Source organism: Nuphar pumila, chromosome 3, assembly GCF_984573655.1.
Source record: "Nuphar pumila chromosome 3, dmNupPumi1.hap1.1, whole genome shotgun sequence".
NCBI lineage: Eukaryota > Viridiplantae > Streptophyta > Magnoliopsida > Nymphaeales > Nymphaeaceae > Nuphar > Nuphar pumila.
In genome coordinates this window covers 36,814,015-36,830,177 of record NC_143251.1, presented here as the reverse complement: position 1 = coordinate 36,830,177, position 16,163 = coordinate 36,814,015, and the positions used below count along the sequence as shown (strand labels likewise).

General features: G+C 36.4%; 1 protein-coding gene across 1 annotated transcript; it reads left to right on the top strand.

The window, feature by feature from the left end:
* Nucleotides 1-5,424: 5,424 nt before the first annotated feature.
* On the top strand, nt 5,425-10,466 carry LOC149842599 (uncharacterized). The gene is made up of 7 exons (XM_090001504.1): nt 5,425-5,817; nt 5,913-5,944; nt 8,539-8,636; nt 8,758-8,840; nt 9,500-9,577; nt 9,655-9,753; nt 9,969-10,466. The coding sequence occupies exons 1-7, from the start codon at nt 5,734-5,736 to the stop codon at nt 10,266-10,268; spliced, it is 774 nt and encodes a 257-aa protein (XP_089857630.1). The 5' UTR covers nt 5,425-5,733; the 3' UTR covers nt 10,269-10,466.
* The last annotated feature ends 5,697 nt before the right edge of the window (nt 10,467-16,163 follow it).

Below are 16,163 nucleotides of genomic sequence, written 5' to 3'. Positions count from 1 at the left end.
CTGAATCGTCCAGTACGTGTCATCGGCAGAAAATTTAGACAGATATGTCCTGAACTGGTTAATTTAAAAAAAAAAAATCTGAAAAATGGTCAAAATAGTTTTTTAATATTATTTTTAACACGTGCCTTTCTCTGGTTAAAAGTTTCAAATCTATTCACTTCTGAGTCGGTATCGCCTGATTCACCTGTTTTCGGGTCTGATGAGATACTGATTGTCATTGCTTGTGACCAAAGCAAATGTGCTTATAGTTTCTTGAAATTGCAGATCATTAAGGTAATTTATGTATATAACTTTTTCTTCCATAACAGAGCTGGGGATTTAGGGCCCCCTCTTTTTTACAAACAGCCTTTAAGCCAATTCAACCACCCGTATACCAGTGGGGTTCGAACTTGCAATGTTCTATCACATGGTGATTTGCACAAACTGCTCCTACGAGATGGTTGGAGCCCTGTTGGTAATTTATATATATGGCTATGACAGTAATATTCTGTACAAGTGATTTTGAGAAAATCAAAAAAGAAATTTATAAAATTAGATTCTAAGTCCATGACTATTAGCTTCAGAAATGATCACAAGACAAACCAAACTACGATTATCACAGTAAGAAGCATGTGCAAGAAGTGCTACATGAAGCATGAAGTGAGAAATAAGTGTTAAGCAATAACCTACATGCATGAAGCATGAATCATTTGGGAAGCATAAGCAAAAGAGAGCAAGAAACATTAATTGAAACTAATATAACATAAAAATATAGTAGAAGCTTATGTTTTCTTTGCTTAAAATGAATTTAATAAAAATATTTTATTATAAATTTCATGATGAAACATGCCTTTTTTGTAAGAAAGCAGTGCCTTTAAGATGAAGAAATGGAATATTAAGGAAGCTCAATTTCATACTTGGAGAAATACAACATGCCTATTAGCGTCCGATGTAACATCGAACAGAAAGTTCGACTTTACACCTTGCTATATATATATATATATATATATATATATATATATATATATATATATATATATATATATAGAGAGAGAGAGAGAGAGAGAGAGAGAGAGAGAGAGAGAGAGAGAGAGACTCATCTTTCCAGATGATATATTGACTCACAATAGCTAATGGAGCTAAAGTTCAAACAATGAAGTTACACAATTTAGAGACTCTTATCACCTTCACTTTCTCAAATTGATAAAGAGTTCGCAGTAAATCATGATCAGAAGAATCCTTGTCCAATAGCACCATTCTCTCTGCATCATGCTGCCTTCATTTATGAACCATCTAGCTACCCTAAACGCTCCCGAGTGATCACGAGTAGTAAAGTCAATATACCGTTGTCTGCTGAAAATGCTAAATATATTGATTTTGGTCAATTGGCTGTCAGGAGGTCTCAATCTATCCACATCTCTCAGCAATATATAATCGGATGCAAACAACACTTGCCAAAGGCAATTGACTGTAAGAAAAACATCGAAACAAAATAGTGTTGTTGAGCAAAAAAATCAAACAATTGTAGAAATGGCTCGAAGAGACTCAAATGATTTTTGGGCTGAAGGAGTGGCAATGTCAGTTTATCTTTTAAACGTATTGCCAACTAAGGCAGTGCACAACAAGACCTCATATGAAGTTTGGTTTAAGCGAAAACCTTATGTAAGCTTTTTAAGAATCTTTAGTTTTGTTGCTTATGCTTTGATTCCTACCACAATGGATAAGAAAAGTAAAAAATACATATTTGTTGGGTACAATGATGAAACAAAGGGTTATTAGTTGTTTAATCCAATTACTAAAAGGTTGAATATTCGAAGAGATGTTTTTAATGAAAATAGTTGTTGGGATTGAAAAAGAGAATCCGGTCAACATTTAACATTTTTGGATAATGAACTTAAGTCTACTCCATTAAATGTGAATATGTCATCTCATGGGTTTTTATCTCCTTCCTCTTCAACTCGAAGGACATCATCCAGATTTATGAATCATATAATTTTGCTCTTACGATTACAAAGCCTACAAGTTATGAAGAGGCAAGTGAAAAAGAAGAGAGAAGAATCTATGAGAGAAGAGATTGCAACTATTGAGAAGAATAACATGTGGGAGATTGTAGACTTGTCACTTGAAAAAGTTGCAATAGGTGTGAAATGAGTCTACAAGATTATGTGCAACTCTAATGAAAGCGTGAACAAATTCAAAGCAAGGTTAGTTGTAGAGGGGTATGCACAAAAACCTGGTATAATTTTTTTTGAAACTTTTTCTCTTATTGCTTGAATTGAATTCATTAGACTTGTATTAGCAATGACAACCCAAAATGGCAAGTTTTTCAATTTAATGTCAAGTTAGCCTTTTTAAATGGGTATTTGAAAGAATATGTGTATGTTGAGCAATCGTAAGGATTTGTTGTTGCTGAAAAAGAGAAAAAAATTTACAAGTTGAAGAAAGTACTCTATGGTCTTAAACAAGCACCAAGACCGTGGTACGTGAGACTTGATTCATATTTTCAAAAAAATAATTTTTGTTGAAGTGAAAATAAGCATACATTATATGTCAAAGTGGAAGGTAATGATGTTTTCATTGTTTTTGTTTATGTGGATGATATTATATACACTGGTTCTTTAAATCTTCTCGTTGAAAAATTCAAGAATAATATGATGCAAAACTCTGATGTGACTGATCTGGGGTTCTTATATTACTTAAACTTTAAATTCATCAAACAATTGATGATATTTTTATCTCTCAATAGAAAAATGTACTTGATCTTCTTAAAAAGCACAATATGTCAAATTGCAAGAAGAGTTCTACTTCAATAAACACAAATGATAAGTTGTCATCAAATGATAGAACAACACGTGTAGATCCAAGTTTGTTCGGAGGCATTGTTGGTGGGTTAATGTATTTAACTCTATCCCATCCAAATATCATGTTAGCTTGATTTCAAGATTCATGCATGATCCTTCGAATCATCATCTTGGAGCAGCCAAGCGTATTCTACGTTACATTCATGCAACCAACAACCATGGAATATGGTATAAATCAGTTCTTAATTTTAACTTAGTTGGTTTTACTGATAGTTCACTGGGCTAGTTTTGTAGATGATAGAAAAAGCATAAGCGGGTATCTTTTTAATCTTTGTTCAGGTGCTATATCATGAAGCTCAAAGAAACAGCGTTTCACAACATTATCGTCATCTAAAGCTAAGAATATTGTAGCCTTTGCAACAACTTGTCAAGCTATATAGATGACAAGGATTTTAGAAGATGTGCAACAATTGCAAGTTTTTGCAACAAAAATTTATTGCGACATGTCTACAATGACAATGGCAAAAAATCATGTCTTTCGTAGAAGAACCAAGCACATCGAGCTCCGTTATTATTTCATTCGAAATGTTGTTGAAGATATAATTGTGTTGAAACATTGTAGCTGATGGTGTCACCAAAGTGCTTTCACGTTCAAAGTTCATCAAATTCAGAGATTGACTTGGTGTCTCTAGTATTGCATCTAAGGAGAGTGATGAGAATCGTGGATAAAAAAAATGTATGAGAATTGATGAAATATGTAACATCATCTTTAATCTTTACCAGGATGAGCCATGTGAAGATGTTGGTGAGAGTTGAAAAGTCAGAATGTAAAAAAGGAGTGTGTTTTTTCTTTAAAGTGAAAAACGTGCGAGTGTGATTAGCAATATTAATGAGTTAGTGGTATTAATGAGTTGGTGGGTTGGTGTGCAAGTATGTGGGTGTGTTTATAATGCTTGTGTGCCTATAAAAAGGCATTAGACATATGACTCTTGAGTCTCTTGGTTTTGAGTATTGGTGTGTTTGAGTCTTTGTTATTTTTTTTTTCTTTTTCTCTCTTTGTTAATGAATTGAGGTATTGTTTAGTATTTTTTCTTGTGTAAGTGCAGTAGAATCTGTGTTTCTCTCTATTTTTCAGTAGGTGAACCGCTCTTGTTTGCCGCAAGTCATCTTTAATGTGGCTTCTTGCCATGATGGACCGAAGCCAACGGGTGTTCTCACGTAGGCATTGCCCCAACCTATGCCATATATGCGCAGTAACTTTGAGACCTCCTTCCCCCCTTGGTTTCTCGTTCTCAGATGCCCATCCTCTGGCCATTGATAATTCCACCCCGAATCTGCTGTGAGGGACCTCTGCCCCACTCAAGGGAGGGACCCTGAGAACCTGACAGAGGTACAAGGTGGGAGCCTTCAGCTCAAAGCCACTGTAACGTAAATTTGGTGCTGCTGTTGCGTTGGGGATATCTGAACGACTTCTTATGAGTCGATCTGCTTGCCAATCCTCTCAGACGAACCTATTTGCTGCAAAATGATGTTAGAGACGTCAAGCTTGTTAATTGTTCTTCTCTTCAAGAAACTGTTCTTGTTTAATCTGTGATGGAGGAGGTCTTGGACAATACCTTGAAGTCTGCCAAGAAGTTACTTAGCTGGAAAGTGAGAGGGTTCGATAGGAAATGGTGATGCTCGTTCGTTACCAGCCAGACATGGTGTTTTTTTCTAGAAACTAAAAATACCATTGAAGCGATGGATTCTCTCCGTCAATGTTTCCCGATATACAATATGATGGGTGACTTCAGAGCTCGCATTCCAGTAGAATTATTTGCTTCTGGAATCCCAAGAAAGTTAAAGTTGATTATGGTGCTCGGATCAGATTTTATCTGTGATGGTGGAAGAGGGCCTGGAGGTAGTTCTTGTGTCGGGCGAAAAGATTAATAATGAGTTAGCCCGCACTCTTTCTAGACTGACAACCTTAGAAGGGTTCAAGGAATGGTCGTGATTGGATCCCTCCTTTGTAATATATGTATTCTTTTCGCGTTGCCTTAATTAACTGGTACGAGTCTACCTAACCCCAGCTTTCTCCTTTGAAAAAAAAAAGCTTTTTTAAAAAAAAACTATATAAATAAAGGTAAACAAATTTTTAATGATATTGTAAGAAAACATGGCAAGGATGTTAATTTAAAAAAGTAATGAATCACCTAAGTTTTTACCCCTATCATCATTTACTTATGCTTTTATAATATTTAGGATTTAGGATTATGATATAAATTTGTTAATTGTTTATCCATACAATCTAATAGAAAACACTAATTTTTCATTGTTACTTATGCTTTGCTATAAGGCATGTTTTGGATCATGTTTTTGCAACATACACGCTGGTTTTCCATGGGCTTCAAAAATCAATAACGCTCAATATACTAAAATTTCATGATTCAAAAACTTACTTTTTTTACGTAAAAAAAAACACAATTCAAAACGTCATTCCTAGCAAATAAACCACGCTGAACACATCTACGAGGGAGTAGATAGAACTTGCACCTATGATTTTCCAACTGGTTTTGCCGATAACAATTTGATAATGACGTTAATAACGGGCTTCTAATAACGGGTTTATTAACTTAAAGGAAAACGACGGGAGTTCCTTCGCCGACTCTACGCAACGCGGCTGTGCCGTTGCGCCGAGGCTCGCCCTCCTTTAACCATTGGCTCCACTCTCACCAATGGCGTCAGAGCGCACGATAGCGCGGGCGGATCGAGGTTGGAAGTTTGAGATCTAGTGAGGAGAAGGCGTTGTAGATCTGTTGCCTTGCTAAAACTTCAATTGGGTGTGGTGGGAAACTCCACCACGGATGCAGAAACCCAAGAAGAAGCATAGAATTCCATTCCCCATCTCGGATTGTCTTCGACTTTTCGCTATTTGTTTGAGTGGTAGAATCGATTAGTCCGCTCCTCGTTTGCAATGGCTACGCATCCTTCCTTGATGCCCGAAATCGGGCCGGATGGGATCGCCAGGGAAGCACCCGTCTTCGCATACACAGAGAAAGTAAACCAGATCTTCTGTTCTTTTCTTTTAGTTCAAAATTCCAGGAAGATGGTCTTTGATTATTTCTTATGTATTTCATTGTTTTCATATATTAGATTATAGAGGAGGAACAGCTTCAAGTGAAGAGGTATGCTCATGATTCTTGTCCATTTCATTGAGTTCTGAAAATTGGTCCAATTTGAGCATTTCTTTTCAAATAATAGGAGATGGGTGTTTTAGTTTGGTACAAAATTTGGTTTTAAATAAGCACTTCTAGATCCGTGATCTTTGATTTCAAGTGGACCGGTCTTTAATTTTTCTACCTGTTAGTGGGAATTCTTTTAGATCTACTGGTAACAGTTTTGATGGTATTTTATGAAAATTGGTGGTCTACCCAATCTAGGAATAAGTAATGTAGGTTCTATCAGATTAATTGTATGACAACATATATGCACGAGAAGCAATGTGTGGGGAAATTGGGTTGCAGGTCAGACCCTGAAAAGCTGAGCTAAATTTCATGCATCTCCCAACCTTTTAAGGACTTTGTGGCATCCTAGTCAAACCTGTTCTTAATAGAAAATATTGGTCCAAAGATAGTCTTTAGACTCATCATCAAATCGTTTCAGTGAAGCTAATCTAGGTTAAGTTGTTGGCTACCATATCTTTAATTTGTGTAGAGCTGTTTTGCTTTGTTTTAAGCTCAAGTGTTGGATGGAAGTGCGGATACATATTACAGGAGCGACCCTTTTGGTCTTACAAAATGTATCAACCATCTTACTGATTATGCACCTACTATTTGAAGTCTACCTTTAATGCAAATGGCATATTTGCAAGTGATAGCTTGAAACTATTGCATCGTTTTGGCTGTGCTTAGTAGTTGAATTCAACTTCCTCTCTCTCTCTCTCTCTCTTTTGTTTTTTTTCTTAAATCTGATGTCCATGCTATGGGAACCCCAAATGTGGAGGAAAGGGAATGGTTCTTGTGGTTCGATGTTCTACCTTAACCTGTTACAGCTGAATCACTTTTTATGTAGTGGAAATCTGTTAGACATATTGTGAATTGTGATTGTGTATGTCACTGAATTCTATGAAAAGGTTCGCCAATTTTCTTTTGTGCTAAAGTTGGAACTGCAATACTGACCAGATAGATATGAGGTTCCTCTGCATTTTAAAGAATGGCTTCTTAGACAAATGATATGGTTGGCTGTGGTGGTATTTCTATTCAAGATCTGCTGAACAATATAATTTGTTTGCCAGTATCAATTATCAGATTAGGCATTTTGAAAAATTTCACGCAAGAGATCAAATGTGGACCTTCATTTTCAATTAGTTGTGCATTGTTCAGCTATGACAGGAGTTATGGCCATATGTCATGTGTGCTGACTGCAATGGTAAATATACGCCCAGGCAATGGATACACAGCATGGCACCCATCACACCCTGGAATTGGTTTTTCCTGTAATATTGGAGCAGTGGTTTCCCATTTCTTGTCTGGCATGAAATCATTCTAGAACACCGGGTCAATCTGGAAAATTATGAACCAGAGAAGTGAGGGAAGACTAAAGAACGGAGTAATTCTCTAGAAAAGAAGTTTTGGCGATGGGAATTGTAGAGCAACTATGGACTGTGGACCTGTCGGTATAAGCTTATTTATGAATTCTCTTTTGCATGTAGTGAGAGATACCTGGTAATAATAAAGCTAATCTTTTCTTTTACATTCTAGAATACTACATGATATATGCTTGTCGGAATACCTCTTTCCATCCATCTACAATTGGCCATGGATGACGCATATTGGTATGATTGGCTTTGGTCTAATGTGACACTTTGGGTGCTTCATGGATGACCTTTATGTGTAAACAGCCTATTCGCCTCAAAATCCGGTGATCTTGCATCGATCTTACTCTTGCACCCAATCCTAACTAGATGCAGTACAGCAACATTATGAGGTGGGAACTCGACCCATGCTCATGGATGCATTCTTTGGCTCAAGTTGCCTGTTTATGCAAAGTCTGTGCTGCTTGAGGCTGTCGTGACGTACACTAGAAATTATTTATTTTTTCATAGCATGTAAATGGGCCCAACTTTGGCAGAGATAAGCAACATCATCATCAATGAGCACAAGACTAACTTTGAGTTAGCTTGGTGTTGCTCGAGCTTGGCTGTTTTACTTAAGAAGCTTGAGACCTGGGACATGTGCATCTGATCAACCTCTATCCTCAAAAGAGCTGGTATACTTGTACAGCACTACGTGCAGGTGGCAGCTTGTTTGCCATCTGCATCCCTCTACCCACAGTGCAAGTATTCATCATCTGCTGGGAATTTAAAACCTAGGATTATGACGGGTGGCTCTTGGGGTGTACTGGCTGCAGGTATATTGAAAAAGGAAAATGGGGTAGGTTATCTTTGCTACTTTCGGAATGCTGTGTTTCTACTTTCTCTGTATATTAATCCAATCACCATAAAACATTAGCTACTTCTGATGGCTTCACGAACAAATTCTTTAAACTGAACAAGCAAAGAAGTTATCTACTGATAACAACTCATTCGTTAGTTTTTGTTGGTGCTCAAATATGTTGGTTGGATAATTACTTTAAGAATGGAGAATGTGAATCAAGGTTTGTGGTATTATTGATCGGTCATTAAGTATTGTTGCCTTTTGTCTCAGTTGATTATATTTATGTGCAAACGGATGAGCCATCATCTTATTATCTTTCTGACAGACATCCTATGGATAACCAGATATATAGAAGAAAATTATTCTAAGATTCGTGATGTTGAACGGGAGCTAGCAAATCTTAATTTGGAGTTGAAACTGACAGCTGGGCCAAAGAAGGCAGGTTGGTGCTTGTGATCTTACATGAAGCTTTATCATGTGGATAACTTTCTTTTTTACATTAGAGTGGGTATATTGTTATGTAGAAATGATTGTTATTCTTTTTCTTGCTTGTATGCACTCAGCTCTTGAACACCTGAGGAAGAAGATTGAATTGTCAACTGAAAGGATACGAGCTGCAAAGCTGAAGGAGGAGCAAGCACGAAAGGTTTGTCTTAGGTGGTGGTGTTGTGCATAGTTTTTCTGAAAACTTCAAATAATCCAGATACAAAAAACTGGTATATACAAGAATTTGAAGGCTTTTCCTGGATATCCTTTTACCTTTTTCTGGGCTAATAATTTTATTTTTATCAATTCCCAGCATGCTTTAACATCAATCTTCCATTGTTTAGGATGAAAATTAAAAAAATTGTCTGGTAATCATAATATCTCATTTGTCACTGTACATACATCAGAAGGCTATGAGTTTGATGATGCAACAATGCAGCATGTGAGCCAATCATTTGAGTAATGTTAGTTGTATGATCATCCTAACCACAATTATAGTTGTAATGCGCACCTTTTGCCTTCCTCCTTGTCATAACCATAAACCCCTTTAGATCCTCCTCTTCACAATTCACTTCTTAAAATCAGCTTTCAATATTTTCAAATGTTTTTATTTGACTGCACACCAATCAACATTTGACATTTACAGAGATTGAATAAGAAGAGAGGGAATATAAAAGTGAAGGGCATTTCTATAATTTTGTTGTGTTCTCCACTCATTGCTTGAGCTAACTTTATGATTATTTCTGAATTAGTCCTATGGTAATTTACATGTTATAATGATTGTCTAGCTTCATTACCGGGGAAGTTAATGTATTTCAGGTTTGGGAAGCAGCTGCCCAGGCTTTAAAGGATGAAGAAGCAAACAAGGAGAAGCTTTGTAATGACCTCAATCAGCTGGTACCATAAATTATCTATGCATGCCGAGTAAACTTGAGAATGTTTTCCTACGTCTTGATCTGCCATTCCTTCTGCAGGTCCAAGAGAGTGCAACAACTCAGTTCTCAAGATTGGAAGAACTTAAAAGGCGACTTGAAGCATTAAATCCCAGTAGAGCCTCTACATGTGATCCTCCTGTTAGTGACTTCTGCATCACTTGATATCAAAGACACATGTACATGTTCACATGCAAATGCAATCTCTTTCTCTTACATGCATTAGACATGCATTTCAGTTTCTGTTTTGAAACTATACATACATACAAACGCATGTCTGCAGACAAGAATGCAATGTGCAGTGCTATTTGGTTGGTTTTACTAACTCTTCCCAACTTTTCCCCCTCCTTGCATAGGATGGTAAGCAGATGCAAAAACCAGTGGATAACACGCCAGCTCCAACTGCAGCTACAAATAGTGCTGCACATTCACAAGCAGTTGGACCAGCAGTTCAGCAGCCCAAGATGGTAAGTAGCAATGGGAAGGATGGCATTGTGTCAACCTTGATTGCTCCAGAAGTTGATAGTGAAGTGAAACAGAAAAAGAAGCCCGTGAATTTGGGAAGAGGAAAGGGAACTCTGGTGATACCAAAAGGTAGAGGCGCTCCACAGTCTGGCTGGACTGGTGCTGGGTTTGACGTGGATGGCAGGACATGACATGAAAGTTCCACCAAGACTTGTGTATGTTTGGTCGGATGAGGTCATATGAAGAATGCCTCACAAGGTCATAAATGATCAGTCTCTACTTCATGTACTTTCGGGGGGAACGAACATGACTTGAGTTTCTTTTTGCTACTTTCATTCTTCCCATTTGATATATAAAATTGTGGGTGTTTCCTATAGGTGTTAGACAAAGCTGCGTCTAGAATTTTCCTGTTTTGTACACCATCCAACACATCCTGAATGTTTTTGAGGTGTTGATGTGATAGTCATACAAGTAAAGCTGCATTCTGAACATATGATTATCAGTTAAAATGTAAGGTTTGAAAATGAAACTGGTGATTGGGCTGATAAAACTGCACCAGGCATATGAAACAATATCATAGATCAATAGCTACCCTTAAAGACCAAGATGGGAACACAGGAAATTCACTCCCTTTCAATGAAAATTCAATTACCCATTTATGCAAATATAGATACATTACTAGGAGTTCAACTTCTTGTGCTCACATTACTAAGGTGGAAATGTGCAACTGGGATCTTAAATAGTATATGAACATATGTAAATTAGGTGAATTGATAATATAAAGAAAATTTTTTGTACGAGTGCATGGGAAATCTCTGAGATTGTGAATTTGTTTTTCACATTAGCTAGTAGGTGGTAGCTGCCTACTACTTTTGCCAGCCTACAATGCTTTTGAAGGGTTTTTTCATGTTTTCTTTAATTTGACTGTGTAGATGTATTCTGTATGTTTGATTTTATAGGAAACGATTCTTGGATCATTCGATTACGACACAGGTAGGTTTTATAAAGTTAAAAAATCGATGGTCTAAAATTTTCACACAGATTCAAGGCTTAAAAAATCACTTCTTTTTATTAGAAAAACATGATCTAAGAGTCGTTTTCTAGCAACTCGATCATGCCAAACACATCTGCACTGTCAGATTTGCAACAATTTAAAAACATCCGTTCACTGGTGGTAGGCTAGCGGGGCAGCTCCTCACATTAGGATCTTGAAATGTGGGTTCCTGTTCCGCTTCAGTTTGCATGAAACATCTGGGATGTTATTGGGCAAAAGACCAGAGCCCATGTATATATGTTATTGGATTGGGTTGGGCAAAATGAGATCCAATTAATAATCAGGTGCGGATTCAGTATTAAGTTTTGCATCAGAATCTGAGTCTGAATTTGAGAAAAATTCAAATCCGACTGCATATAAATGATGGATTTTAAGAAAGTTTGATCTGGATTCAGTTTTAGCTGATCCCTGTCTGACTCCAAATCTGATTAAGTCAGAATTGATAATGCTTAGATCCAACGTGTGTCAGACCTGTTTACATTCCTATCCTTTTAAAGTGTGTTTAATACCCTTAACCTTATTCTCCATAATGCATGGCACAGGCACACACAGACGTGCACTGAGCATCACACGCATGTACCTTTTTTTTTATGACAACCTGTTCTCTACTTAGGAATAGGGGGTGTTTAATTGGTCTCCAGAGTAGAGAGCAAATCAGAAACTGATCCTACTGTCCTTGTAAAATGGTGTGATTTAAGAGATACTTTGTAATTTGTCAAAATCCCTTCCTTCGTGCCCAAAATTTCAATCTTTCATCCTTTTAGAACAGTTTTATTCTTCGCACAAGCGAACCACCAGCATACGTACGTCGTCCAAAGCTCGCAATATCTCAATAACAAGAAGATTCACATGAACATTCCTTAAACTTAATGAAATCTGCATAAAAAAAGTTTGTGAACCTGTCTAATTTTAATCCCAACACAGTAGATTCACATATGAAATGCGCTAATCTTTTGAGATTTGCAACCTTGGTGTGAACCTTCTAGATTTTAAAACTTCAAGCTCGGTAAATTCACTTCATGCATTTGCGACGATTCTGACATTCGTGCAAACATCATACGAACATCCTTTAACTAAAAACTCACTTAAAGTCAAGACATACATCCTCAAATGTGTGTGGATCATTTTTTTTTTTTGAAAAATAAAATAAAATTCTTTCATTCATGTAGCAAGATCAAAGTGCAATATTCGGTCCTTTTAACGTGACTTCAACATTATGATGGCTTCATGACATTAATATGGGTCCTATAGGCGACTTGTGAATTTATGAATTCAAATCCCATGATTGGTACACAATAATGGGCAAGAAGGACCTCAAGAGTTTTAGCAATCAGAAGCCATATAATGTGCAGCTGCTGATGGAGGGATTTCATTTGACCAAAAAAAAAAAAACTTGCCATATCTTTTTAAAGAACATTTTCAAAATCACATCTAAAGTTTTGGCTGTAATGAAAATCACACTAGTTGTCAGTATCATTAAAAACACCTAAATTTTGTTCTGTTGATAAAAAAAGACATTTTTGTTCATCTAACTTGGGTTATCACTAACTCAAGTTAACAGTTTAAAGTTAGTGATTTACCTCAAAACAATGTCTTCCTTTTAGAAAAAATTCAGAAAAACACAGTAAAGTTTTGGCAATAAAAAAAAAGCACCAACATTTTGGTAAATATAACACATATTTAATGGCAACTTTCACCGAGGCAAACCTTATTTTTTTTTAATTAACTGTACATTTAAGTTGTGTTTTTGACAATATTGAAAACCTTGATATATTTTCTATTATCACCCAAAGTTTAGATAGTGTTTTGAATGCTTTCATTTTAATGTAGGATTTTGAAGTTGCCTACCTAATGATCTGAGGGACGTTTTTACAGCTCAAAAGGGCACCATAACCAAGGAAAAGCACATTCACCTTCTTTTAAGAGTGAAAAAACAATGATGAAGTGGTTCTTGCCATTCCACATCTCACATTATTCTTAGCAAAATGTGTATCAGTTGCAAAGTGCAAACAACTAGTACAATAGGCACATGGCATCGAAGGTCCAAAAAAGAAAAAGCCATGTGCTAACACTGCTATTTAGTTAGCAATTACTAGATGTTTGTCTGAAAATGAGGGGGTTGCATGTAGTTTATGGCAAAGTGAGTTAGAAATGAAGGGGAATGTCTCATAAAACATTTTGGTGTCAACAGAGTATCTCAAACAAAACTTTGCTAAATCTAGTTCTATGATTCAGTTATTTTTATAGTTTTCTCTTCTAATAAATGGGAGAAAAAAAATGCTGCTCATAGAGTTCATTTAGCATCAAATCTAGGACCCCCTTGCCACTAGAGAATAGATCAGGTCCAAGGCACCTGGATGCCGTTCATCATGGAAATGAACGTCAACCCAAACCTACCAAATATGCCATGGACGATTCTCAGCCGTCCATTTTGCTGTCCTTGATGCTGTTCATCTAAAAAGTGAACAGCCTCAGAAATTTTTGTGCAGCCCATCTAGGTAGAGACAGTTCTTGTGGTTGGGTTTTGGATGCTGTTCATTTCTAGGATGAATGGCATTTAGGTGCCTTGTGCAGTTTTGCTGTACAAGGCTCCTTGGACCTGATCTGCTTTCTTGCCACAAGGGAGTACAACCAACTTTTGTCTTTGAGACTGAGTGCACCTCTAGGGGTTGTTTGATGGCTTGTCCAAGGTTGGTCGAAATGAACAAACAGAACGGAACACAACATTGACTCTGTTTGTTCTGTTTTTTTTGTTCCAAGTCCAACAAATGTCCGTTGTTTGATGGGGGGAAGAATGAAGGAGAAGAAGAAACCCTGATTAATGATAAAAAAACTAATCAAGAAGAAGAAACCCTAATCAAGAAGAGAACCCTAAACCTGATCTATGAAAATCAAACAAAAACTCCTAATCCTATAGTATTGATCCTAGAGGTGACATGTTTCCTGTAGTCAGTTATAGATAAGAAGTTAAAGAATTCTTAGGCATGATTTTTGATGGTTTTGAATGAAGAATTATCACGTTACGATGATGATAAATACAAAGAAAAAGTACAGTTGACATTTGTCTCAGATAGACATAAAGGTCTAAAGTATGTTGTCCCCCACATATAGCCTAGATGTCATGTTGCATTTTGTATGAATCACTTGACAAAGATTTTTTCTAAGAAATTTGGTTCATCACTTAATGCACTTTGATGGAGCACAACCCAAACAACCACGAGAGAACAATCAATTATTTTATCCCCAAGATCTAAAAGCAAGATAAAGCTGAATACAAGTATGTGACTAAAGATGTGGCCGATAAACATTGGGCTAACAATCACTTTTCAGCAAGAAGGTGTGAAAGCTTAACCTAAAATATAGCGAAGAGCTTCAATTCATGGATTCTTCTCATATGTGACAAACCCCTAGTGCCTCTTATTGAACTACTTCATCTCATATTGATGAAACTTTATGAGAAAAAAAATATTAGTAATGAGAAGATGTTAAGCGTTATTGTGCCTTAGGTAAAAGAGAAGCTAAATGTTCTTAAGAAAATGACACAACTACTATGTGTGCAACTAGTGCATTGCTTCTAATGTCAGTATGAAGACTGTGACTGATCTCACAGTTACTGTGTTGATCTTAAGAAGCAGACATACTCTTGTGATTAGTGACAGGTTAGCAAGATTTCATGCTCACATGTGATCTCATACATTTTGTACGAGGGCAAGCTACTAGTGGATTACTGTGATAAGTTCTTTATAGTTGAATCATATTGAGCTGCATATAGTACATATCCATTCTTTCCTATGGAGAATAATGTCCCACACATTGCTCCTCCGACCCTTATTCCTGTGTATCCACCAAAAAGTGAGATGTAAAGCAGGGTGACTTAAAGTTAAGAGATGAAGAACAAAACATGTGAATATTATGCCTTACAAGTGCCATGTATATGGTGATGTTAGCCACAACAGGTGAAAACACTAATAAAAGTATGTATGAGTATTCTATGCATTAGGAAAATATTTTGCTATTGGTTTTTAATGAATTGCCACTTTATTTGTTGTATATTATTTTTTACTCCAATGCCTTATGTTTGTTGTGCATATCTTAGGTATTTTGCAATGTCTGCTACATATATACATGACATAAGAAAGGCCAACAATCACAATTCACCGCCCCCAACACCACCTCCATCCCCACCCCCCAAGTAAGGACACAATTCAGGCAACTAAGGTACAATTATTAACGTCTCGAGTTATGTGTGTATACAACTAATCATGCATAAATCCTGCATTATATATATAATGCATAATCTATCAAAAGAATGCATCAAAAACTCATTCTTTTCATCATTTTTTGAGAAACTGCTTTAAAATAAAAAATAAGGAAAAAATGCCAATTCAAACACACCCAGTGTGTTTTATAATATTTTAATTAGTTTAGGAGTTTCCAATTAATGTTTTTATGTATTTAGGAATGCCCTTTTCTGAAATATATTTTTAGAAGTATGGTTTTGAGAATTTTTGAAACATTAGTAGTAGTTTTTAAAATTTTTTGTTTAACCTAGATTTTTTTAATATGAATAATATTTTTAAAGAAGAGCTAGGCATCGTCTTCTAGAGATTCATGCCCAGCCTCTTCCCTCCTCTCTCTCTTCTCTCTTCTTCCCCCTTTTCAATCTTGGCTGGTTTTCTTCCTACTTTCTTCTTATTCTTTTCTTTCTTACTTCTTACCCTCGTTGTCGTCAGCTTCTTCTTGTCCCCATCGTCAAAGGCACGTGCAGCCTGGAGAAAGATCACTTCTTCTTCACAACCCCTCTGTCAGAGGCAAATTGCAAGGTTTGCTTCTTCCTCCCTCGTCTCTTTATTTGTTTTGCATGTAGATTAGATTTAATTTATTGCATGCATAAAAATACTTTAGCATTACATACATCATATTTTATTTTCAGCAATCTTGCTTCATCTAGAATAGTTGATTTATGATTTGCATTTTTTGCATAGTAGATTAGGCATGCGTTGCATCATAAGATAGTTTTGTGTGTTTTGAT

Coding starts and splice junctions, on each gene's coding strand:
- LOC149842599 (XM_090001504.1), top strand. CDS start 5,734: ATGGCTACGCATCCTTCCTTGATGCCCGAAATCGGGCCGGATGGGATC. Junction 8,637..8,757: donor AGCTGGGCCAAAGAAGGCAG/GTTGGTGCTTGT, acceptor GTATGCACTCAG/CTCTTGAACACCTGAGGAAG. Junction 9,754..9,968: donor CCTCTACATGTGATCCTCCT/GTTAGTGACTTC, acceptor CTCCTTGCATAG/GATGGTAAGCAGATGCAAAA.